General features: G+C 40.7%; 2 protein-coding genes across 6 annotated transcripts in view; one reads left to right on the top strand and one right to left on the bottom strand.

The window, feature by feature from the left end:
- Window positions 1-4707: 4707 nt before the first annotated feature.
- Window positions 4708-16609, bottom strand: plat (plasminogen activator, tissue). 5 transcript variants are annotated; one of them, XM_080894781.1, is made up of 15 exons: window positions 16445-16609; window positions 11945-12032; window positions 11498-11621; window positions 11157-11291; window positions 10219-10329; window positions 8543-8717; window positions 8255-8346; window positions 7988-8162; window positions 7804-7889; window positions 7644-7706; window positions 7321-7525; window positions 7081-7217; window positions 6273-6413; window positions 5976-6124; window positions 4708-5869 (listed from the first exon to the last, which is right to left on the bottom strand). In XM_080894781.1, exons 2-15 carry the CDS (start codon window positions 12005-12007, stop codon window positions 5702-5704), a joined length of 1824 nt encoding a protein of 607 aa, XP_080750907.1. In that variant the 5' UTR covers window positions 12008-12032; window positions 16445-16609; the 3' UTR covers window positions 4708-5701. The 5 variants fall into 5 exon arrangements, with proteins under 5 accessions (XP_080750907.1, XP_080750909.1, XP_080750908.1 ...); XM_080894783.1 differs by having other exon boundaries at window positions 11579-11621; XM_080894782.1 differs by lacking the exon at window positions 16445-16609 and adding an exon at window positions 13662-13954.
- An 8612-nt stretch (window positions 16610-25221) lies between these two features.
- Window positions 25222-27259, top strand: part of ikbkb (inhibitor of nuclear factor kappa B kinase subunit beta) — a 38645-nt gene continuing 36607 nt past the window's right edge. Inside the window, exon 1 of the mRNA XM_080894702.1 lies at window positions 25222-25389. The gene's annotated coding sequence lies outside the window, so the exon portion shown is untranslated. The remainder of the gene's footprint in view (window positions 25390-27259) is intronic.

Raw genomic sequence — 27259 nt, 5'->3', positions numbered from 1 at the left:
ATGTGACAATCTTCCCAGACATGGATGTCCCAGCAAATTCACTCCAAGGTCTGACTGTGCAAAGCTCAGAGAAATGGCCAAATCCCAGGAGCTACATCTGTGACTCAGCAGGTGTCAGTTTTCATGATAAATGCCAAAGTTTATAACAGTACTATCCTGTATCGCATCCTATGATGCACAGTGCCACATTTGGGAAACCAAACACAGCACATCAGCTCAAACAACTAACTGCTGCAAGTGTGATGATTTGGGTTTGAAGTGAGTTTCAAATTGCCGTGAACAGAGAGGGTGCTGACAAAAAAAGAAAAACAAACCTGCTGCAAAATCAACAACTTCAAATTCAACTGACATTTACAGCTCCCCACATGGACAAGCAAAATAAGTTTTTTTTGGTCACATTAGACAAAGATTTAGCAATTTGGCCACAATATTAGGAAGGACATAAAGGTGAGGCTTTCAAAACTAAGGACACTGTACCACACAATTTGTTGGAATAATAGAGAATGAATTCTTCAACTTCACTCCAAATCAAACAGCAGACAGTTAAAACTTGGTTAAGTTGGATGTTCCAGCAGGGCAATGATCCTCAAAACACAACAAAACTGGTTTTGGACTTGATAAAGCGGGCTAACATTGACCTTCTGATGGCAACCCATCTGAAAATTTGTGAGCAACACTTAAAAGCCAGGTCTGTGCCAGGAAGCCAGCTAGTGTAGATAGACTCTACCAATTCTGCCGTGAGGAGTGGTCAGCCTTCCAGACAGACTATGCTTGGTGATGGTTAACAAAAGTGTCTGGTTGGCGTCCAGCTTGATTTGGAACATTTAACCAAATACCAGCAGGGTCTATCAATATTTTTATACTTTTGACCCTGTGTGCATTAGAATAAATTGGACTTTTTGCATCCAATTCTTCTTTTTTTAACTGTGTATGTTATACAATCATTCCCACCTGAAAAAAGGAGCAGTTTTTAAAAAGCCAAAACTGCCATGACATTCATGTCCATGATGAGGGTATGTCAACTTTTCCCAACTGTATCCTCATGAATGATCTGTCTGGCTTTTGATTGCTTATTCAAAATAAGCTTTGAAACAAAAGTGTACTAACAATATTTGTGAAATTCAAGTTTATGTGTAGCTGTTTACAACTGAGGTTACAGAAGACGGTGGAATTCACTACAAAAGTAATATCAGGAAGTTGAGTTCGTCCCAGTGCATGAGGCAGCTGTAGAGGAAGTGCTGATGTAATGTAAATGATGATAAACAGGCAGGGAGAGATCACTTTCGGTCTGTACACACAACACGTCAGGAACCAGGTGTTTCAGTCCTGATAAATGGGGAGCAGGGGAAAGGTAATAAAAAAGGAGAAGTAAATCACTAGTCAGCTATTCACGACATTCTCTCTAATCCCAAGCATGTCTACATGTTAAGGCTGAGTTAGGTTACAGTGACAATGCTAAAGTTTGTCTTAAAATAAGAGCTGTGTTAAAACGCTACCTGTAGATGAGAAATTTTATAAAAAGCGGAGCATTTGAAAAAAGTGGTGTCAGAGTCTGTGGGAGTAAACAGGAGGAAAGAGGAAAAAGTCACGCAGCTGTGGAGCGAAATCTGATGCAAACAAGGACTAGACACGCATTATTCAAATAATACACTATTCATCTGTTATCACGAGCAATTATATTTGATAGGAATTAAAAAATACTTTTCATCTCAGAAACTATCTGCACAAACAGCTGCCATGAAATTTAACATTTGTTTAAGGTGGAAAGATTATGTTCTGCCTTTTCTGTACTAGTTATATTGCAGTCAAACATCAAAAGCTGGAGCTCGCCTTTGTGTTTAATGTTTGTTAATGTACAGGAGAATGTACCTGCAAGAACTGTTTGCTAAAAGCAAGAGGAACTTGAACCCTGTTGAATCACATGTGCAAAGAGACTTTTTGTGTTGCCAAAGTACTTCTGTAGCTCTATGTCATTTATACAGTATGAGCAGATTTTATGTTTAGACATAAAAGAGTTAAACGTGCAAAGATTTCCGTTCGAACGTCAGTCGGTGTCTCTACAAGAACCTCAGAGAGAGTTGGGAACGTCTCCACTAAACTGTACAAAAAGATCACAACAACAGTCGTTTAATTTCTCTCAAACCAGGAAGTGAAACTGAAGCGCAAATTAAAAATAGCACCAAACCCAAACTGTGATTCAGTGTTTGATCCAACAAAATCTAATAACTTCAGGAAACCATCAAGCAACACACAAACTTGTTTGATTTGCCAGAGGACATTTATTTGGTCGTTACAGATGCCTGCAGGTAAAAGTTTACCTTCAACTTGTCTCTAAACGCTAGTTTTCTGGGATATTTTCATTGTTTACCCTTTAAACTCTCATACAATCACATCTTTAAAATGATCTCTGCCGTCGTATCTTTCCCACAGTCCGAACTCCAAAGAAGAAATAAAGGTGAGCTAAAAATAACTACATGGAAGTTTTACAGTGGGCCTCGACAACACCTGCTCGCTTCCTTCTCACTCCACCCAAAGTTATCAGACCATAAACCAAAATATAACAAACTTAATTAAACAGTACTTTACCATTTTCACGACTTGGGGACCCGTCTCACAGCTCAAGTCATGAGGATATGTCTTTGTTTCGGTCCTTGGATGCAAATGCTTTATAGATTAAAAGCGTGTGAGCCAGAGACCGTGTGAATCAGCTCTAGCTGGACTCATTTGCATTTCCTACCTGTAACAGTAAGAGAGACAGCCTCACCTGCTGCTCAAATGTCTGCCTTTAACTGACCTCCTGCACAGCTTGAACATGGCTCCAAATTTCCCTACCTAACAGTCATATAACCAACTGAAATTGCTGATTTGTTGCAGGCAGCAAAGGACATTCTCTTTGTATGCTGTAAAAATAAAATATTAACACAGTATATATGTATTTAATGAAGCTATTACTCCTAACTAAATGATAGGACCTCGTTTAGCATGTGATGTTGAAGATACTTTTATTTACTTTATTGAACCTCCAGGAGACAAAATGCTGGCATCATAACTTTAGTGATGCCATTTCTTCTAGCACTATTATAAAAGAAAACTGTTGTGTTTTTTTAAACTAGGAAAGTGAAGGTTTAAATAATGCTTCGGTATGTTTTGATGAATCATCACTCACATTTGGTGTGTAGTAATACACTGGATTATTAAAATACAAATGCCTTTACATTGGTAAAAGTAACCTATACCTTGTAAGAGTAAAACATTACATTTGCTGCTCTAACATAATAAAATTGTTCCCAGTTTTGACAGTTTAAATGGATCTTTCAACCAGTTTTGTTACTTTTTCCATCACTTTATAATTTTATTATTGTCAAAGATCATTATTTCATTAGGAATACTTGAATTTCCATCTTCCAATATATGTTTGAATTTTGACTATGAACCTTTCTGACTGATAAATAATTGATTGGTAGGGTTAAAAAAAAGCCTTGTAAATCATTTTAAAGAGGATGTGATTTAGAAACAGGCAATGTTAGAGACATAAATTATCTCAACTCTTTATTAGGTGCACTTTGCTACTACTAAGACCCTCTTTTGCCTTCTGAAATGATTCAATTCTTGTGTCATAGATTCAACAAGGTGCTGGAAATGTTCCTTAGAGATTTTGGTCCATGTTTATGAGAATGAAACACACAGTTGCTGCAGATTTGTCGGTTGCACATGCATGATGTGAAGCTTCCATTTGACAGCATCCCAAAAGTTTTCTAATGGATTGAGATCTGGTTACTGTGGAGGGCATTCGAGTACAGTGAGCTCATGGTCATGCTCAAGAAACCAGTTTGAGAGTCTGAGCTTCATGACATGGTGTGTATCCTGATAAATGCAGCAACCAGCTGGGATTGGTAAACTATGGTCATAAGGAAATGGGCATGGTCAGCAACAATACTCAGGTGGGCTGTTGTGTTTAAAAAATTCTCAATTGGTACTAAAGAACACAAAGTGTGCCAAAGAAACAGCAGCAGCCTGAAACATTGATACAACGCAGGATGGATCCATGCTTTCATGTCGGTTGTGCCAAATTCTGACCCAGCTATCTGAATGTAGTTGAAACTCAGCAGACCAGCCACATTTTTCCAGGCTTCTACTGTCCCAGTTTAATGAGCCTGTTTCTACTTCCTAGTTGACAGGAGAGGTATCCAGTCCTGCTGTAACATTCCTGCGTTAAGGCTCCACGTTATACTTTCAGACATGCTCTTCTGCATACTTTGGTTGTAACAACTGTTTTTTAGGTTATTTCTGCACTCTAGCCTTTGATCTCTGTTAACAAGGCATTTATATTGGGAGGACTGCCACTCACTGAGTTTGTCCTTTGTGGACCATTCTCTCAGCAGTTTATGAAATACTCAGACCAGCTGGTCAGTCACCAACAACTATGTCAAGTTCAAAGTCTCTTAAATCACCCATCCTAATGCTTGTTTTGAAGTTCAGCTAATAGTTTTGATCAGGTCTGCATGCTTAAATGCACTGAGCTGCTGTCCTGTGATTGGCCAGATCGATGTTTGTAGCCGTTGAACAGGTGTACCTGTTAGGGTGGCTGTCGTTATCTATAAATGAGACTGAACATACTTAATTTCCTCCAACAGAAAGAAAAAGATGAGCTTAAAATGATCTGATAAAATGATTTCAAATGTTATTTATTGACAATGGTATTACTGAATATGGTAGAAAGGCAATAACAATTATCAAGCAACAATAAATTATCAAGTGGCAATACAGGGATAAGTAACATATTTAGATTTCTACAAAATAATATAAAACAAACATGAACATTAACTTAATACAAAACTTCTAAAATCCAGATTCTCACAAAAGACATGAGTTTCTTACAGATTTGAGTTTTGCAGTCAATAAGCAGTATACAATATATAATATACATGTTACATACAAGTATGGGCTCAGCCCAGGTGCAGCTGAACTCTTCCTAAGACACAGTTTTCCTTCTCCCACAAGTTCAAATCTACAGCGCAACACAGCAGAGTGCCAAACTATTAAAATCTGCAAAAACAAGCAGAATCTGAACCAGCAGATTGTGGTTTGGATGAAGGCCCTTTTGTGAGCAAATGCAGAACATTTTGCATTAAACTAATTAAGTAAATGTATCTCTCAGCTATAAGACAAGTCCTCCTGACAAAGGACTTTAAAATGCCCTGTGGAGAAACATCCCCATGTGTTTCACTGTACTCTGCAAAGTAAAGGCCTGCTTTGAGTGAGGATTAAAAGTGCTTTTGATCTTAAGCATGCCACTGTGTCATTTTTGTATAAACCAGCATAAAGTCAACCACAAAAAGCAGAGGGATATCCATGTTTTTTCTTATTTATCTAGATAGGTTAACTGCCAGTGCTCAGGGGGGGAAACAGCTTTAAAACCTCCCAGAAAGAAGGTAAAAAATGTGTTTTCAGTTCATCTTTTCACTTTCACACTGAAGACTGTAACGAACATAAAACCCAGGAGCACAAAAACTCCCGATTGAGGTCTTTCGTGTGTGTCTCTGTAGAAATGGCCATTATCACATAAGCTTTCTGTCTGGTGGGATCTAGAGCCAGCCCTCAACAGTCCAGTGGGTGTCTCAGTCTATCAACTTAATGATAAACATATTTGTTCCACCCTCTGCGTTTAGTCTCCAGCATCTCATTTGCATCTTCTTTTGATTTAAACCGGGTTTGCTTTAACTATGTTGTTAATCCAGTCAATGTAATTGGTGACACGGGTGTAGACTCCAGGTTTATCTTTCTGCCCACACCCATCGCCCCAGCTGATCACACCCATCAGAGTCATCCTGTCATTGTATCTGCAGACAAGCGGGCCACCAGAGTCTCCCTGTAATTGAATCCAAGAAGCAAATTTAAGGGAAAGTGTAAAGAAAATAAAAGTTATAATGTTATGAGCATGATTTAACTGTGAGGATAAGTGTGGGTGTTCTCACCTTGCAGGCGTCGTCCAGGCCTCGAGTGTCACCAGCACACAGCATGTTTGAGGTAACTGTGCGTCCAGACAGCACCCCTGGGACACAGCGCTCTTTGGGCCACAGGCGAACATAACCTCTCTTAACACGGTCAGAATACTCTGGAGAAACTGTGAAGAGAGCGTTGCATTAGTTTAGATTGCCTATACTGTCCCCTGCTGCTCAGATACTTAAAATGACACCAACTTGTCTGTGCGATAAGTACAGTAGTAGCCATAAAAAATGAAAAAAAAAAAGGCTATGATTTAGTTTTCTTACATTCTGCGTCTTTTCCGTAGCCTGAGATCTCACACTCAGTCCAGTCGGGCAGCACCAGCCCACGTTCGGGCAGACACGCCGGAAGAACTTCTGGAGAGTTTACAGCACAGATGCCAACGTCCGTCTTAAGTTTCAAAATGGCTGCAAGTGGAAAGTGACCAAAGGAAAGTCAAGGCAATGCACTGGGAAAATGTGGGATGAAGACTGAGAGTTGAGTTAAAGTTTTAACAAGCCTCTGCTGCCCACTTAAGCTTCCATATCATTACTGCTGGAGGAAAACAAGTTCACTAAAGCGTCTCATTCTGTTTTCATTATTAACATTGAAGTATGACTAAAGTAGCCTCAATTCTCCACACAAACAGTTTGACTAAGAGCTCTTTTTTTAGTCTGGCAATGATTGTGTGCTTATAAAGAGGACCTTGGTGCAGCTTTTCAGGTCATGTTCTTAAAATTAGACATTTTTGGCCCCTTTCACCCTACCTTCTTGCAGAAAGTTTGAAATACAGTCGGGAGGGGCTGCTGTGGCTCAGACTAAATCATACAAAGCCAAAAGCTCAAAGACATGACCAAAAGTTCAATTGTGTATTTGTGTCTCTGGATTAAGGTACAAGCGATACCTTTCTTTGTACCGACTATGAAATTAATCTTAAGTTTACGCACTGTATTGAAAACCTAATTTGGGCTATAGGTTTACACTGCTGTGTTTAAAAGTTTATTTTTAAACTTTTATATTAATAAATGAAAAGTTCGAAACAAAGATAAAAAAATATTGGATTATTGTTTCTGTTACAATGAAATGTTCACTCACCGATGTCATTGTCGTATGTTTCCTTGTCATATTTCTCGTGGATCCAGAGTTTCTCGACGCTGAAAATCTGCTCGCTGCTGGAGTTCTGTTTCCGAAACGTTCTCCCCAAAATGACTTGCAGTTTATTTACATCGTTTCTGAAAAGACAGAGCGCACTCGTTTGTTTGCTATATGGCAAACACGTTCGACTAGTGTTTAGTGTATGTGCGTGCATGTGTGAAAGCTGGAAGTCAGTGCTACCTTTCTTCAAAGCAGTGTGCAGCAGACAGGAGCCAGCAGGAATCAATGAGGATTCCTCCGCATAGATGAAAGTGCTTTTTGTGACGGGGTTGGTAAAAATTAATGGCCGCCTGCCACGGCTGCTCCGTGATTTCACTCGCTCTGCCTCCAAACATGCGGAACGATGGTTGGGATAAAGTGTTGTCTAAACGCTTGCCACATGTTCCTACAGAAGAGACAGGTTGGAGAATGATGGTTGAACGACAGTAGGATTAATCGACACCCAGAAGGAGGGACTTTTGGTTATGTCTGAGGTGTTTTCACTGGCTGTGAAGATATCCTACCTCTGTTATTGTTATTAGTGGTGGGAGCACGCGGGTCAAGAGTGGGCATAGGCGGACGTCTCGCTAAAGAAAGGAAAACTATGGTTATCCTCAGTCTCAATATTTAACTTCTGTCTTTGCTATCGCTGCCAAATGAACTCATTGATGTAAAGGAACTCACAGCATTTTGGTACGTCGCACAGCTCCCAGGTCAGAATCATATTTTTGTAGGTGTGACACCATGGACCTGCGTCATTGTCTGGATTTCTGTTGAATAAAAAAAGAGATTTTTTTTCTCATTTAAAAGTAGAACATCAAATGTACTGCAATTATAAGGAAGTTAAAATAGGTGCTGGCCTATGTACCTGCAAAAACTGTGGCTGCCCAGTCCCAGCTCCAATGCGTCCGTTCTCCAAGCATTGTACATCTTGCGCTTGACAGCGGGAGAGTCCCACGGGAGGCAGCGAGAGCCGCTCTTGGTGACAGATGCTGTGCCTCGGTATTGCTGGCCAGAGCCGAGCGCACATTCTCTGTGCTTATCTGCTCCAAAGAGCACATATGGACAGATGTATGTAAGCCCACATTTAATGGTATTTGATCTTTCTACATGTTAGGATTTTGTATATCTATACCTTCTGAACATCTGGGCAAAGAACAGAAGTCCCATTCAATCTGTGTGCCTTTATAGATGTAACACCAGGGAGAGCTGTCACCGTCAGGGTTCCTGACATAAGGAGAAACACAAAGACAATAAGGGAACATCTTCATAGCTTCCGTAAAAGGCTCGGATATTATGTTTTCCAGTCTACTCCAGTATTTGTTAACACCAGGCCACCAGCTTTCAAGACGAACAATCCTAGTCTTGTTATTTTTTATAGATAGCAAATGAAATATTCACGCAGACGCTCCAGCACAGGTACCTGCAGAAGTTGTGATTGCCCAGTCCAAGGCTGATGGCGTCTGTTTTTCGAGCCGTGAACCTCCTTCCTCTCAGAGATGTTGAGTTCCAGTTGATGCACTCTGCTCCTGATTGGCTGACACTCGCGGTGCCACGGTACCCATCACCCTGCCCCACAACACACTTCTCATTGGTGTCTGTTGGAGAGAGAAACAGACAGTGGTAGTCGCTAATTTATATATGAGACTGATATTAACGTAATAACTGGTCTGAGTAAGTTGTTCCGACATAATATGTCTTGTTCTTGTTTTTTTCAGGGGTTTTTTAGATTTGAAAAAGCTGTAGACTATTAAAAAGCTTTTGGATAAATTCTGAAAACATTGCTATTTCTTACATAAGGCTTTAAATTTGTGCCCTAATAGCATTTATATCGCTGTTTTCCAATTAGTGGTTTTAAAACAGTGACCAAACATAACCTATGATGATTGTAAATGCATCAGATTTATAGCCTGCCCATATTAACTCGTAGTTTTTTTCACTAAAATCATTTGCCTGTGACCGCTGAAGTTCAGATAATTATTCCACTGAGAGGGTGGAGTGTCCTTCAAGTGATTAAAAGTGGGCCACAGAAACAAAAACATTCATATCCCAGAATGTCTTTCCATCCTTTATGATCCTTATGTCTTCCCTCCAAACCACAGGCCCATGACACCAGTAGTATGAGTCACACAGTCAGACTGTGATCTTATCAAAAGTTACTAACAAGCTTTAATCAGACCACCAGTTTATGGACACACCCGAAGTCACTGCTGCTTTAAAAGCACAGTACAAATCAATCGCATGTGTTTTGCTCCAGCCTGTAGTGCTATTTGTCTATTTTAGGTTGTTTAGGTGTGACCTGTCCAGTATTGGAGACTCTGGTTATTGAAATGTTGCTTTGTCCTAAATATAAGTGACACTCGCCTTATGGGCCTCATAGCTGTAAACAAAAAAATCATCTGAAAAAGTCAGTGTCTCTTTCCACAAATCGTGACTTTGTTGCTCATGAACATCTACAAATTTCATGTAAGACCTACACATTACACCTACAGGAGCTGCTGGGCCATGGAAACCCATGCCATGAAGCTCCTGGTGCACAGTTTTTATACTGATGTTAATACTGGAGGAGGTAGAAAACACCTGAATTTAAAGCCAACCTATAAACACTGATCATATAAACCATCGGTAGTGTCCATCTACCCATGATAAAAGGTGTATTCTTGTGACAGAAAGGAAGGAAATACTGAGTGCAACCACCCTTGGTTGAGCTGTGTTGCAGCTTCTTTGGTTTGGCAACCAAAATTAGTTATTACTATAAAGTTTTCACAACAAAGTTTGTGGATTTCTTTCCTTTTTTTATTTACCATCATTTGAGTCACCTAGGTCACCAAAAAACGATTACTGGCGAGTTTTATGTTGAAAACTTGGAGTGAACTCTTCTTTAACAGCTTTTTCATTGTTGCTTTTTTTTCTGTTCTGTAACTGTAAACTGAATATTTGTGGTTTGGGATTGTTAATTAGAAAGAATAAGATTTTTGGCACTTTTGAAATTGAAATGAAAACATAATGAAATTATATTAATTGTTATTTTTATATCTCTGGTCGTTCGCTAGCTGAAAACCCACGATTTAGGTGTTTAGGTGTTTCTTGAATACTCACTGATCTCACACTGAGCCCCAGTGAAGCCTCGGGGACACTGGCAGATGTAGTCTGAAGTGTACACAGCTTCCTTGCAGGTTCCTCCATTATAACACTGAGACACGTAGCAGTCTGGAAGAGGCAGACAGAGCGCCGTTTAGTCAGCCACACGTCATCCACTAACAGTTTAAATAGTTAGTATATGATGGATGTGCCATGACCACTGCACAGATTGGGTTTGAGGCTTGTGTGTCATATACTACAGTGAAACATTGAGGATTATGCAAAAGTCTTTGTGCATGGTTCACCCGGACTTTCTTGTTACTTGTAGTAAATATCATCATAGTTTCTTTTTGAAACTTTTTATGTCAGGTCAAGGATTTCTCTGTAGAGCAGAAGTGGTTTCATGCCATCTGCAGTCCTCGTTTTCATTTATTATTTCAACATTTCCTAAAGGCCGACGCTTAGAATAACAGCTCTGCTGTCACTCCCAGTGGTATGAGCTCACAGATGTTGCAGTTTGGCAGACTGAAAATGTGGTTGTAATTTGACTGAGGGAGGGGTAATCAGCCTTCACAGAATTCGTCAGTGGGGGTGAAAGTACGCACGAGGGCATGTCTGGAGAATCTAGTTCAAATAATCTCAGACTAAACGACGCCCACTCAAAAACACAGAAAACCCAGCAGCTCTTCGTTTGGATGCACTGAAATAACAGGGATTTGGACACATAACCGAGGCAAGCCAACAAAAAATAATCATTTGAGGTTATAACAGCCCGTTAGAAGTGAACTGAAGTTATAATAGAAGGCAGAGGGCAGTGAGGGCAGGAAAGAAGACTGACAGACAGATAAACAAATAGTACATTTAAATTCTGCTCAATGGAAACAAAACACTGATTAGAAAAGTCAGTCAGACAGTCTCCTTGTGTTTGTGTGTATGTGCATCCATGTCACACTCACTGATTACGGGCACAATATGACAACGCGCTCGTCCTCCTAAATCACAACGGCAATACTCCACACGCTGCCCCTTCCATTGTAGCCAAGTGTCCCCAAAACTACGCACAGCAGACGTCTCACTATCCATGCAAAGTACTGAAAACACCACACAAACATAAGTATACAACCAATAAAATGATAGAAAACACAGAAAAACATAACTGTCATACTGTTAGAAACATAAAAACACAGGAGGGAGGAACACAAACACGTGGCTGACAGCAAAAAATGAAAAGACTGATGATTATGAAGAAGAAGTTGGTGTTATTAGAGGAGATGAACAAAAGTACAATGAGGCTCACAGGAGGTGTCAGTGGAAGGTGAAGACTTCTGGACATGAATAATCAAAAGCGTCCCTCTGGCTGGCTGCCTGTAAGGCTCACCTCTGTAAAAACGAGTCCCTCTCTTAGTGCGGAGAAGCTCCACCTGCAATAGAAAGGACCAGTAAAACATGGAGCAGACATGCATGGGAACTGGATGAACGGCTTCAGCCTCCAGCTCAAGCAACAGTCAGCGTATGAACTTTAAATTAGACAATTTAAAATAAAATGCTGATGAATGCTATCGCTAGTCAGTGGCACACTGTCATACAGCAAAAACACAAATTCAAACACATTAAACGGGCTAAATGTTTGCTCAAGTGGATAATAAACCACAGGAATTGGACTGTATTGAGATAAGCCCTTGTAAAATATGCAGGATTTTCAGTAGGTTGAAGACAGCTTAAGGTACTGTTCTGTAGTACTTACATTGTCCGCTAGGCAGCAGCAGAGAGCACAGAGGAGCACTATTAGTTGCAGTGACCTGGTCATGGTTTTTCCAGAGGTCTTCTGTTTGCTGGAGTGAGAAAACACATGCACATATTAGAAGCAGTTTTATATGGACATATGGATGGATCAGGGAATAAAACACAGACAAAGAATAGCATACATTGGCAGCTACGTGACTGTGTTTACAATGGTTTATGAGAAATATAAAAATTATGAATAGTCATTTCCTAAAGCTGTGAAATAGGTCATAAATAAAGACAAAACCGACTCCTTCTTTTTCCACTTTCTCTCAAAGTTAATATGTTCTTTGCATATCGAGACATTAACCATCGCTGTCATTGTCACTACGTACACACAGTGAAAACACTTGCAGCTGTGCAAAAACCGGAACAATTCAGATCACTTCAAATATTCGACATTCAGTCAGGTGACTGACTTGAAAGTGAGGTCATGTTCATGTTAATCTAAGCTTTTCTCCTTAATCTGTCACCAATACTAAGCCAACAATCACAGGAAAATGATGAACACTGGTCACCTCCTCCCAGCTGTACTGTAGGTCCTTCCTCCATCCCTAAGCTTGTTTCTGAGAGGAAAGGGTGGGGGGAGGTGGGGTAGCTGTGGGAACCTGGGGGTCATTCCTTGTTTCTTGAAGCCGAGCTGACTTCTTGACTCAGAGAGGAAGTTTTAGCAGCATTTGCAGAGCTGTCTCTTAGGAAAGTGAATAAACTCAATGCTGACCTATATTCAGTTCACTTATTTTTACGTTCCTATGAGGCCATATCATCCTATTTATTTAAAAATTTACATACCAAAAAAGACTCTATTATCACTGTCTGTCATTTAATCTACTTCTTTCCCATTGGGAATAAACAGGACACAGATAAAGTCTTTAAAAAAACTAAAAAAAATGAAAGCGTGATCGCCACATCAAACAACACAGTCCAGACAGCCCTCGAGCGATGAAACGCAGCACACTAGAAAAACAGTTTCTGAACCATCCTGTGAGCTTTCCTGCTCTACCAGAGCAAAGCAGCAGCTGTGTGAGGACAAAGTGACTCAGAACTTCAAAGGGAAGTTCAAGGAAAAAACAAAAGACCAAGAAAAAGTAACTAAATTTATATTTCCTTTTTTTTGTTTGATATCCCACTTGCTCCATTTCTGTTATAGAAGAGTCTAATTATGCAGAAAAGTGGTAGAGAGGAGCATCTGTAGCTCCTCAATCAAGTGTGAGTAAACATGAGTCACAGAAGAAGGAGGGGTGAGTAGAAGCAGGAGTCGAAAGAAAGAAAAAAGGACAACACTGGACACAATTGACCTGAAAAGTTAAAAAATATCCATATAAAGAATTTCCAAGTGATTTTAAAATAGTCCAAAAAATCTCTGACATGAACAAGCATGCAAAGACCTAGACACATCTGCATACATTTTGCCCTCTCTTCTCTTTTGGCTTGTTCTTCACTGAATCACCTTCTGCGGTTGACTGAGCTAATAGAAAACTGCATTGTGTTTTCATATATCAGTATATATGAAACACCCACACACACACACATACACGCACATACACGCACAAAGTGCTCAGGAACGTGGAGCTAATCAACACTCCCACACACAAAGATTTAGTGTTCATTCTCCTCATTGTTTGAACAAAGACTCCCTCTCAGAGTTTGACTATGAAAACACAAATTCACACACTCACCATTAAGAACGCAGGTCTCTTGGAGGCTGTTCTTGACTCTGACAAATAAAAACCCTGTTGTCCTGTGCTGTAACCCCCCAGTGGAACCTAACTGGCAGGGCGACAACAAAACACTACTTTCTTTTTTGTTTCCTTTGTGCAGCTGTTCAGCTCAGTGCAGTCGCCCCTCTTTCTCTCTCTGGCCCTGTCAGCTTAAAACATGTGTTTCCTGCTATAACACAACCAGCACAGGCCCCATGTATCTAGGAAACGGGCGTACATATCAACACACGCAAGCACGAAAACACTTGCCGACAAACACTCATCGGATGTTAACATATGTGCATCCACCCTTTCTAGTATATCTTTCATGCGGAGGCCCAATTGGGGGCCATAAAAAAACAACATTCCTTTGGTAATCTTACAGTACAACTATATGTTTTATATGGTCGGTTTTACAACTTTTAATGCATCTATGTGGATAATAATGCAGAAGCATGGACAAAAAGTCAGACATTTATCTGTCTGGCCTATTTTAATCTGTTTTTAACTAAAAAAGTGGCTATTTCAAAAGGAAAATATCTGATATGACTTAAATTTAATGTTGTAATAATAATAAAAGTGTAAAATATGGAATCTTATTACAGTATTCCAACTAATTACAGATATCTATGTAGTCTTTGGTCCACTTTGCAGTAGCAATGATCTTATAACAGTTTATAACCCTAGCTGATCTAAAACAGTATCCTAAGCAATAAATAGCAGTAAACTCTAAATGAGACACAATACAGCTTTCTGGCACTGAGAGGCTTAACACACTGGTCTGTTACACCCAGACTTTTAGTAGCTGAAACATGTACAACCAAGTATGCACTCTGTGGAGAGTGTGGTTCCCCCAGTTAGTGGGTCAGTTATGAATGGAAGAAATGAAAGCATTTTCAGAGTAGCAACAGTCAGACTGTGAGTCATAACAGCTGCTATGAGTTGCAGCACGTGAAAACAGCAAACATATGCAGCAGATGATAAGATGCACACAGACACAAACACACACATAGAGCAGTTATGTTCATGCTACTTTGGTGTTTTTAAGGAATCGGTCTTAAGTGCTGTCCACGGTCTCTGACATCAGATTTTTCAGCAAAAATTAGTAGCAACTGAGTTTAAAAAGGGTCAGGCATGCTTCTCTACTAGAGACAAAGCTGAAATGTTAAAGTTAGAGACTGTGAAGGAACAAAGTTTACACCTCTGTGTGAAATTCAAATTTCTAGTACTTTGAGCATGTTTGTGGTCACTCTTCTTATGCATTCTTTACTCGGGGGATTTCAGTCAAGCTTCAACAAAGCAGCTGTGATCTGGCTCCGTAAACTCCCACAGAACAGAGAGCAGCATTGTTGCCTTCCCTCTGTGTGCAATATGATACTTTGCAATCTTTATCGGAATGAAACCCAAGCTCCTAAAATGAAGAAATGCAGGTTATGGGAGCAGTTGCTGATGTTAGAAGTGGCGAGATAGTGGAATCTGAGACAGCTATGCAGGACAGGATGCAAGGATGAAGACCTCAGAAAGAAACCGAAGAAAGGCAAAAAAACGGTAGGGTGTTCTGGGGAATTAAATCCCAGAGGTCAGCAGAAAGAGAATGAATCCTCCTGAGTCACACCAGCTCGAGGTCTGCAGAGACACATGTAGGCATTGATGTATTTTACATCCAGTCTCGAGGCCATTGTGTGAAGTAAATGAAGGTTTGGTCAGAAAGGAAGACTACAGATATATAAGAAGGCTTAAAGCTGTAAGACCCCAGGTGCTGATCCTATGACTCACAAACATAAGTGTAAGGCAAAAATCCAGCTGACCACACTGCCAGGAAAGCAGATACCAGTTACAAACTCTACTTTCTCTCAGCACACAGCAGTACAGATTATCAGTGCGATGGAGAACATCAGCGCTGACAGATGCTAAGGAGGAGAACGCTCTCAAGGGCGCCAGCTCAGACGCAGATCATTAGCCACACTCGGCTTGGCTCAAGCTGGTACACAGAAACACATACTGAGGCATTGTGGAATCCAGCTTGATAATACACACACAGTCCAGCAGCAAAGCACGATATCACCATGTTTTAAAGAAGCTGTACAGCAATTTGTGTCAGTTTTGATTACGCAAATTGAAAAGTGCTGTATGTGATTTTAGACTCCCACCAAACTTAGCAGGTGGAGGAGGATGTAGAGAGCTGCTGAGGTCAGGGTGAGAAAAGTATGAGATGTTCCACATAAATGACTTCATAGGCTGCAAGATAGTTTTTTTTCCTCACACAGCTTACCCAAAACTTTTATGAGTGGTGCTGCAACGTGCATGACATTAAATAGACAAAGAAAAAAATCACACCTTAACCGACATCCTGTATTAGCTGAAACACTTGTTAGTACAGTTTTGGCTGTTTATGCTGTACTATTATTCTAATTGTTTTAATCTATGGCATTATATGCCAAGAGACACCTTAATATATCTCTATCACAAGACTACACACCAGTTAAAAAAATGTTCAGTTCCTTTTGATTGTTTTTTATAAAACATGATAATTAATTCCAATTGACACGTTTAGTTGGAACCGCGCAAAATCCCTGCAACACCATTATCATCATCACATAAAGCGGATCCAATTAACTGAATAACCTTTAATAATTACTGTTTCATAATAACGAGCGACAGGGAAACGTAGTAAAACGGAGTTTGTTGCAGGAGAATCCTCTGGTGCATGTAAACCTCCACCGCGGTGACATCTTAATACAAAGGAGGAAAAAAGCTCTTACCAGACACGAAATCTTCTGAAAGGATCTCTTCTCGTTGTCTTTGCAGTAACTCTGAGTGTTCTTGTATTTGCCGCTCTGACTGAGCTGGTTGTCCCTCCGCTCCAAGTTTATACCGAAGCGCTCCGGTCGGACCGGTGCTTCAGGGGAGCGGGCTGACGTCAGGGATGTCGGCTCCGGCCCGGATGATGCTTGATGATGCAGCCGGGTGGGCGGGACCATTCCAAGTTAACAGGTTAACAAGTTTTATTCTAAGGTATTTGATGAGGAAATCTGCATTCGTCATTTCTTTCAACAGAAATACGCCCGTTTTATTGCATAAAATAGATCAATATAAACGACATGCTATTGTTTTCAAATGTATGCCTATTTATTATTTAAAGGAGAATCAAAATGCGTTTACATTTCAGGACAACACACATAAAATGTGTGTGTAACAGAAAGAGAGAGACATATGCACGTTATAAATGTTTTTAAACATTTTTAATAGATAGATGGCATATTTAAAGGATGTAAAGGATGTATGTTTACATATAGTGAATGCTATGCAAATGTGTTGCTACCGCGTTTTTATTATTATTATTATTATTATTATTATTATTATTATTATTATTATTATTTTATTATTTTATTTTAGTTGGAGTGCAACCAAACCGAACAAAAACTACTGAAGCTTTTAAGCAGACGTGTAAAGTGAAAAAAACAACAAAACACTAGTAAACAGCTCATTCTTCGCACAGTAGGTCACCTCTGGGAGGCTGTGATGGGTTGTGGGTGGTACTGTATCACTGTGGCTAACCACCTGGCACCAGGAGCCCTTTGTTACAACCACAATCCCCTTTATTCAACCCATCCCTTCCTCAGGAAATCAATCATTTAGCCTGAAAAGTAGCTCCATGTCGTTTTAAGAACACTTAAGGTTTTTATTTTCTTGGAATAATCCATGTTTATTGTTTTTATTGGCTGTTAAATCTACATTAAATTGCTGAAAATACAACAATTTGGGGTGTAATGGCTTAGGGGGGGAAGTTAGTTTGGCGTCTGTCCCACTTTGTCTTCATCTGTGTTGGATTACAATTAGCTCTCAAGTCTCATTAAGGAAAATTGCAAACAAAGACACGCATTACAAGAACACAATCTACTACAGAGGAATAAGTTACATCAGGTCATGTTACAACACAAGACTCTTATCTCCTTGAAATTCTTATGAAACTGACCAATTAAGGCATTCTTCCTCTTTTGTGTTAAGTAATGAAAAAAAATACGTACCTTTTTTCTTATTTTGTTTGTCCTTATTTACATTGTGCCATAAATGGTAAGGTATTTGTAAATCATGCAGAGTAATTGTAGCATCTGCACAAACCACTGTTTTAAACATTTTAGTTTGCTGTCTTAATGTGTGGGTAGATGTTTTTATAATTCCTGGAGCTCGGATGCTGCAAATCCACAATCAGGGTATCGAGTGTCACATAAAATGAATACGAGAAGGTTTCTCGGACACAGTTCACAGTTACTGATTTTCCTTGGCAGCAAACCTGAGATAGAGTGAAAAAGACGACTGTGCAAAACTTAGACGTGTTTTAGTACAAGTTTTTTTTAAAAAAAAACGAAATAAAAACTGTAATATAGAAATATTCCAGCAGTTTTTTATTTTGTTTTTATGGCTGAAGCAAACAAAACATAACAAGGTACGGTAAACAGCTTTAACATAATCCGGTGGGCAAACATTTTGTGCATTCATGAGCTCTACCAGTGGGAACAAGATAGTTTACCTAATTTTGATCAGATTATTTGCTTTTTAAAATATTCTGAGGCACTCTGTGCTGATAGAAACCTTCAGTTACAAAATTTTACTTTTAACTAATGGTTACAAATGTTATTACATTTTAGCAAATATTAAAGAATACAAAATGTAACTTTGAACACATCAAAACTTACTTACTGTTAACTAGATATTAAATTTTTCACTTACCATGTTTTTTGTAAATATTAACCATGTACCTCAATTTTCTCTGACTTTCCAGTGTTTGTAGTTCAATAGACAAGGAATAATTTTAACAAGCTGAGGATACAGCTGTTTCTAAGCCAAGACAGACTTGCCTTAGAAGACTTCTATCTTCTTGTATGGGACGCAGCTGTGTCCCTGAGGTAACTAGGTGTAAGTTTAAATTTAATTGTCTGATGTTAGTGTTATGTCTCACTGATGACAGAAGTCAGAGGAGAATGGACAGATTGCTTCAAGCTGAAAGGAAGGCAACTGTAACTCATATAACAACTTGTTATAGCCAAGCTATGCCGAAGAGCATCTCTGAACAGACAGCATGTCCATTCTGGAAGCAGATGGGCTACAGCAGCAGAAGTTTTCACATTACTCCATGCAAAAACAACAGGTGATTAAACAGAAAAAAACATCATTGGTATACTCTGGAAACTCTGAAGTGCATCTTCTCCAAATATAACACCCGTTATATCAACAATGATGTTGCAAAGTCAGAACATGTGAAACACTGAGATGAACACTTTAACAGACGTCAACAAGCTGATTTTAACTGATCTAAAAATATCCAACTTTGCAATAGTAGGCCTGCCCCAACTGGATCACCCCAAAAATAGTAAAACCTGTAGTCTTATTGATATTAGCTGTTTTTAAATTATCTATACATTCTGTTTTGTGCTGTGATTAAACCGGCCCTGCATTGCTATTAATTATTTTGTTGTAATTATTCTTAGTTCTTGTTTTGTCGCTTTATGTCTATAAAAGGCGCTTTATGTATAAATATTACTTTTTTTGTCATTTATTTGCCTCACAGAATCTGAGCATCTGATTTGATTAAAGATCTACAAGGGCACGATCCAGACAGAAAAGAAACCAATGAAACTAAAGAGGGGCAGCCAAGAAGGAGACTTTCAGTAGGTTAATATGAGCTGTCAGGTCATGATGCAGATGAGAGGGGTGAGTCAAGCAGTTTGGGAAGTTTGATTCTACAGTAATGGTGCTGCACCCTTAGCAGTGATATCATATATACATTCATGCAGTGGTTCAGTGTTTACTGCCTCATAACAAGAATGTCCTGTATTTGAAACCAGGTTGTTTTTCTTGTGTCAGCGTGGGTTTCTCCCGCACTCCAAAGACATGCACAGAGTTAAGTTAATTGGAGATTCTAAATTTTTTTTTTAATTTTTTTTTTTTTTTTTTCTAAATGACATCAGAAACAGCAGTATGCGACATTACGTGATGGCAGAGCTTCAGTTCATCCTTTGTCATTTTTTTTTTTTTTTTTAAATAAATAGGACAGGGGGAATGAATGAGAGAAAGAGGGGGAGAGAAAGAAAGAAAACCAAAGGGGAGAAGAGACGGTGAGAAGGGGGGGGAAGAGAGAGAAAAAAAAAAAGAACTCCTGGGTCACCTGTATGGAGAAAAAAAAAAAAAAAAAAAAACAAACAAACAGAGGAGACAGCAAACAACAAAGAGCAAGATAATAATAGAGAAAACAAAGCACCATCACAATAAACTAGCTAGTCATAGATATCAATATTTACTAAATAATAAACGATATTGTGCAGCACGCAAGATAGACAGCGCACAGTGTGCTTTGAGGCAGCAGCCAAGAAAGCTTTAGTCCGCGTCTGTGAATACCCATGTGTGCATACCTGTGTGGATCAGCATGCTTGCATTCCAAAGGTTTCTTCATGTAATGATCTGCTAGGGAGTGTGGGGGGGCCACAGCCCCGTCCTCCAGGGTGTGAAGCGGGTATGGAGGAGATCAAAACTCCAGACATCCAGAGGCCCCCAGAACACAAGAGACCATGGAGGACCAACAGAGGGGCAGACGCGCCACTGTTCCAGTAAGAGCTGAGGAGAGTCCCAGATGAGGGCTCGCCCAGCAGCCGCGGAGCAGAAGTCAGGGGGAGTTGCAGTGACGCGCCCGTGAGCTCCGCCGGCCCCCAGCTGTGCCTGAGTGACCGAGCCCCAGGCCGAGAGGCCGGGGGCACCCCACCTCCAAAGGGGCCCGAGCGAGCCCCAGGCCCCAGGCCCCGACAAGCGGCCGCCAAGGAGTGAGCCGGTGTGTACCCGGACGCCCACCCCCAGACACAAAGAACCACCAACACACCGACACCTGAGGGAGTCCGCCACCGGCAGGGGAGGTGGTGGTGGGTGGAGATAGGCCTCCAAACCTTGGAGGGCCTGAGGTGTCCCCAGAGAGGTGGCGTCTGATACCCAACCTGACATATAGACACAGACATACAGGCACACACAGACACAAACATCCATTCCCACCCTCATGCTCTCATATGCACTCACTCCACACTCAACCAACGTGGAGACAGACATAAAGAGACGCTGTACACACAATCACACTCCCCAAGCGTACTCTACAAACCGGGTCTAGGTACCCTTGCCCCTGGAGGGGGGAATTGCACCCAGACCCAGGTGGTGTTACCCTTTTCCCTGCGGTGGGGAGAGGCAGACCACCCCGACTCCGCAGCAGCAGAGAGGCCCCACACCCCAGACCGCAGTCGGACGGCCAACTCCTCCTACTAGCCCTCCCGCTCCAGCAGGCCGCAGAGAATGGGGGTGGGAGAAGACTCCAAACCTCCCTCCACCCGCTCATTGTAGTGTTGATGCATATGTGTTCTAAGGTGTAATTAAAACCCAGGAGGGCATGGAGCTACCTGCCAAGGAGCAGCAGGTAAGCGCATAGTCCCTCCTGCTAGCCCTCAATGACTAAGTGTATTTAAAATTGAGAGGTGGGCAACGATGTCAGGGGTGAGGTATACACCCTGATGGTGATTTGGACTCCGTGATTGTGCCCACCCCCAAGATCCTATATGTATGTGTAATGAAAGTGTGAATAATGTGAATGTCTAAGTTGTGGGATAAAATTGAGGCAGAGGCAGCCAGAAGGGGACGGGGGGGGGGGGGGGGGGGGGGTAGCCTCCTCTGCACCCTGGTGACATACCCCCACTCCAAGGCCCTGCATGTGTGGGTGGTTGTGGAGGAGCGGGAAGAGGGAGGCAGCTGGAGATGGGGAGGGAAGGAAGGGAGGGGCAGGTAACCCCTCCCTGGGGCCAGCTCCCCCGCTGACCCCAGTAGGCACTCCCACCCTTCGCGACCCGCCAGGGAAGGGGGGCCCAGGCCCATCAGACCGGGCCCCAGTGCAGTAGCGCCCTCCGGCTCCACAGAGCCCTGGACAGTCCACCCAACCCCACCACAGAGAAAACTGCACCCACCCCACCATCCACACATCTTCCAGACTACATAAGACGGTAAACGCCCAGGCTGAGATCTTCCTCCACCTCTCCTGTATCTCCCCCTCCTGCAGAGAGTTCCTGAAGAGAAGAAAGCTCCTGCAAGATGTGACCATCCCCCCCACCAGTTGAAGAGCCCCCCAGGCGGCTCGACGCACCGGCGGCACCCTGCTCCAGGGCCGGGCCCCCATGCACCCACCCGCCCACAACCCCGGCAACACACCAACCAGGACCCAAGCCCCCGAGGCCCGGCCCGGGCCCCAGCCCAGAGACAGAGCGCTCCCAGAACCTCACGCCCACCCAGGGGCAGCCAGGTTGCCAGGTCAGTAACCCACGTCCGTCAGCACAGACCCTCCCCTAGCCCCGCTGCACGCAGCCGCGAGGAAACAGTCACCTGAGAGCCAACAGAGCCCCCAACCGGACGTGACCGCTACCCCGGGTTGAGCCCCCCAAGGAAGATGCCTCCGGGGAACCCCCCGACGCCCTAAGCCTGTCCCTACCCCCTCACCAATCACAACAGTGAAGGCGGGACCAAACTATGACCCCCCCACCCCCACTAGGTGATGGAGCTGATAAAAGGGGCCCAGAGCAATTGATCTAATGTGGTGGCAGAGGCTGTGTCAAGACTAATGTAATCTAATAGATAATTTCTATATTGGTTAGAATTAAGATTATTTTTATTTTTCCAGTTCATGAGGACTGTTTTCTTGGCTATGCATAGGGCAGTGAAGATCATATGGGCTATATTCTTTTCTGAAGTGACATTATCTAAGCTGCCCAGTAGACACACTAAGGGGGAAGTTGGAATGTTACATTTCAGACACTTTGATAAGTCTTCACATATCTCGCGCCAAAACTTTTGCACTGGTGGACAGAACCAAAGAGCGTGGATGTAATTGTCTGGTGTATTGCCTTGACAGTGTGAGCAGTTGTTGGAAGATGTAAAGCCCATCTTGAACATCCGATGACCTGTATAGTGCACTCTATGAAGTATTTTTTATTGTATTAATTGCAGACTGGGATTTTTAATTAATTTAAAAGTTTTTAAGCAAATCTGAGACCAGAAGTTTTGGTCTAGGTTGACTGATAAATCTGCTTCCCACTTTGCAGTAGGAAGGGATATTGATTCATCTAATTTAGAAAGTGTTCTGTATATTTTAGATAATAATTTGGGGGATTTAAGAGTAAGAAAATGTGCCGCACTTAGTGGTGTTTGTAATTCAACTTGACTGAGGTTAAATTTCTTTTTTACTATGGATTTAATTTGTTGATATTCTAAAAACCTTGTCTTGTTGATCCCATATTGTTCAACTAGTCTGTCAAATGGAATAAATTCTGTTCCCTCTAATATATGTTCTAAGTATTTAATTCCTTTACAACTCCATTCTGGGAAATTAATCATATTATTGTTTTGTAATATGTCAGGGTTATTCCAGATAGGTGTACGTTTGCATGGGATTAATGAAGACTCCGTTATTTTTAGAAACTCCCACCATGCTGTTAGAGAAAAGCTGATGTTGATACTTTTAAAGCATTCATGTCTTTTGATGTTTGAGCTAATAAATGGTAGGTCTGAAATCTCTAGATCCTTGCATAGTGCCTGTTCAACATCTAGCCAGGGCTCAACTAAGAAGGTATGTTTTAACCATTCTGAGATGAACTGAAGCCTGTTGGCTAAGAAGTATTGGTGAAAATTAGGCAGATCTAATCCTCCTCTATCCTTGGTTCTTTGTAGCGTTTTTAAGCTAATACGCGGGGGTTTATCTTTCCAAAGGAATTTGGAAATATATGAATCCAGAGATCTGAACCAATCTTGTGATGGTTTGTTAGGGATCATCAAAAATAAGTAATTTATTTTTGGCAAGATCATCATTTTTATAGTGGCGACCCTTCCCATGAGTGATATGGGTAAAGATTTCCATCTAGTCAGATCGCCTTCTACTTTCTTTAGAAGTGGGATGTGGTTTAGTTTAGTTAAGTCTGAAAGCTTAGGAGAGACATTAATACCTAAATATTTAATATTTCCGGATTGCAGTGGGGCAGAGGAAGAATTATGGAAGGAGCAGTTAATGGGGAGAACTGTAGATTTTGGCCAGTTAATTGAATAATCTGAAACTCTTGAAAACCAGTTTATTAAAGTAATTACCTCAGAGAGGTTGGTTTGTGTGTTTTGCAGAAAAAGCAACACATCATCCGCATAGAGACTGATTTTATGTTCTATGTTCTTACATTTTATGCCCTTAATTGTTGTAGCCTGTCTAAATGCTGCTGCTAGAGGTTCGATAAAAATTGCAAAAAGTGAAGGGGAGAGTGGGCATCCCTGTCTGGTGCCCCTCAGGAGACAGAAGCTGGAGGATGTCTGGTCATTTGTTCTGATACGAGCCGTTGGGGAATTGTATAATATTCTTATCCAGTTTATGAAAGAGTTTCCAAAACCAAATTTGTGTAAAGTTGCGAATAAAAATTTCCAATTAACTCTGTCAAATGCTTTTTCTGCATCTAGAGATAATATTATGGTTTCGATGTTTTTATCGTATGAGTAGTCTATTAAATTAAGTAATCTACGAGTGTTTGTTGAGGAGTGCCGACCTTTAATGAAACCAGTTTGGTCAGGATGAATTAAGAGGGGGGGTCATTTTCTCTAATCTCTTTGAGAGAGCTTTGCAGATTATTTTAAGGTCTACATTTAAAAGAGAAATTGGACGATAGCTTGAGGGAAATAAAGGGTCTTTGCCTGGTTTTAGCAGGAGACTAATGTTGGCAGAATTCATATTTGGTGGTAGTCTGCCCTTTTCCTCGATTTCCTGCAACATGCTGTGGAATACTGGTGCCAAAATTGTCCAGAATTCTTTGTAGAATTCTGCAGGGAAGCCGTCTGGACCTGGAGCCTTATTAGAGATTCTAAATTGAGCGCAGGTGTGAATGTGATAGCCCAGACAGATCCAGGTGTACTTATTTCTTGAATTATGACAGCTGGGATGGCATCGCCCACAAAAAAAGATGGCCATTGTTTTTGAAAGCGTTTGATCCGCAAGATTATTTCTCAGAAAGATTAGCTAGGTCACATTCTTTCTCGATGACCCCGTGTTTCATTTTTCTAGTTAAAGAGAGACACTAAAGTGACCTTTATGTGTACGGCTGTTTGGATGCCACATTGCTTATGTAGAAAGACACAAATGACGCCAAATTATTAATGTACATGACATAATATGATTTAGGGGTTACGATAATTCTTCACTTAAACATTTAAACTAACTTTTAAACTAAAATAATCAATTTTTAAAAAATGTAATAAGGGTTTTTTGGATTAATGTAGTATTTGTTTCTAAATTAAGTGACTTTCTACAATTATGAGTTTACACTTATGAGTTTCTTAATTTAATTTTGGGGAATTAAAGAAAATTTCCGTTTAATGGTGATCAAACTCATAATGTGTGGTTGAAAAGTGCATAAACCTACCAGCAGGACATAATCCGAGGACTTTCCCTACAAGTGGGCGGGGCTGTTTCTTCGTCAGGTTAACAGGAAATATCAGTATCAGGAAGTTGAGTGTTTGGAGATTTGTTGTGTCGCCAAAATTTGCTGCAGTAGTTTTTATTAAAGTTTTACTGATTGAAAGCTCGGATACACACAGTAAACCTGCCGTTCAAACACAAAAAAGGCGTGAAAACGCGTGAACGCTGCGTGTGGAGTCTAAGGTAGGACTCGGGAGTTGAAATGTTGACGCTTTTCTCCTTGAAAATAAAACACGAAGACTAGTTCCAGCTCATTTTATATGAACAGAGAAGTACAAAAGGAAAGTAAATTTTTGTGTGTCGGTGAATAATATTCTTATAATGAGTAAAAGGTCGGCGGTATATTTACTGTAAGTCAGTCTATGAAGCTTAAAACGAAACCCTTCAAGCATGTAGCGCCCCTGTAGTGTTTAATGGGCCTCTTAATAGTCTGCGACTATATGACAGTTAGTTTTCTTTATATACACGTAGCGGGCTTTTTTTTAATAAGCTAGACTCGCCTATAGGAATGTTTGTATGTATGTTTTGTCTGTTTTATTGCAGCTGCTGTAAAACAAACTCAGTGTTTATGTAGTTTCACAGTTTGGAGAGCTTTTATTTCATCCATCAGACCCCTGCAGTCACATTTATAACAATACTGATAATACAACAAGTTCCCAATGAGATTTTGTTTTTCATTTTTTATAATAGGTTAATTAGCTTATGGGAATTCATACAGCTTTTTGTTACTTTTTTGCTGTTTAGAAGCCACCAACACTGTTGTTTCTGTTTCTGTATACATATGTTATCACCTACAGGACAAACACAGCATTTCTTTTCTTACTGTCCCTGACCAATAGGCAAGTTACTCATTTTACCAAATTAATGTTTTACTCTTGGACATTTTACTCTTACTCTTTGGACATTCGCTGCTTTTTCTCTCATTTTTAGTCTAGTCCTTGTACCTGATCATTTTCAGGGGAATGTTTGGTTTGTTAAGCCACTTAACAGTGACCTATGAATCATTCAAAAAGGCACCTAACCCAAAAATGAGCCAGTGTTTTGTTTACATATAACATAGCAAAGAACTAGCTTAAAATAGTATATTCAGACGCTAAAGGTCTTTTGCAAAAACACATTTGTTCCCATTCCTTTAGATGAATTTACAAACAAAACAAAACAAAAACAAGGGCATAAATGATGGAGATAAAATGTTTATATAATGTTTTTGCATCAACTGAGTGATTCCCAAACACCTATCAGTCAAAAGGTTGGCATATTCTGGCATAGTGTGCAGTGCGTTTGAGGAAACTGGACAAGTGGAAGACAAAAGATGAAGTGGCACGACTAAAACTCGTGTTTTTAGAAATGGGTAATATTCCAGCAAAGACCTGACACAGAAGCTGCGAGATGCATTCTGACCTTCAGTTGATCCATCTACTGTTCACTGAACCCTCATCAGAAATGGTCTCAGTGGAAGCGTGGCTATTCTTAAGGAAGGGAAATGGGGAGAAAAGGCTGAGGTATGCCAACACAAGAACTGAACTGAAAGTCAGTGGCAACAGCTCCAATGGAGTGATGAACCAGATCTGAAAATTCTGGTTCCAGTCATCATATAGAGTGTCTACAGCCATCTATAAAGCACGGTGGAGAGTCAGTCATGGTTCTGGGCTGCATTTAATGGAATTATGAACACAGACAAGTACTGTCAGACTTTGATCCATCACACTGTACCATCTGGAAAGAATCTAATTGTCTATGGCTTCATTTTTTTCAGTACTCCCAAACACTGCTAATGCTGGAAAGGCAGATCTGGGTAGAAAAACACAAGATAGGAAGCCATCGGTCGAGATACTTTCAAGCTTGTCAGAATCGTACAAACTGTTATGTTATTTTGTATCTCTATATGTGTTTGCATGTTTCACTTAAACAATGCACCTATTATCAGTTTTAAAAGGTATAAAGGTATAAATATAAAAGGTTCCTGTACAAACCAGAAAACACTGTAGGTCTCAGAGCTGAGAAGCTTCAAACAAGGCTTTTTTTAGGCATTTGTTCGAGACGAAGCAGTTAA

Source organism: Rhamphochromis sp. 'chilingali' (genome assembly GCF_963969265.1).
Source record: "Rhamphochromis sp. 'chilingali' genome assembly, chromosome: 10".
NCBI classification, from domain to species: Eukaryota; Metazoa; Chordata; class Actinopteri; order Cichliformes; family Cichlidae; genus Rhamphochromis; species Rhamphochromis sp. 'chilingali'.
The sequence above is the reverse complement of the archived record's forward strand: the minus strand, read 5'-3'. Positions and strand labels throughout refer to the sequence as shown.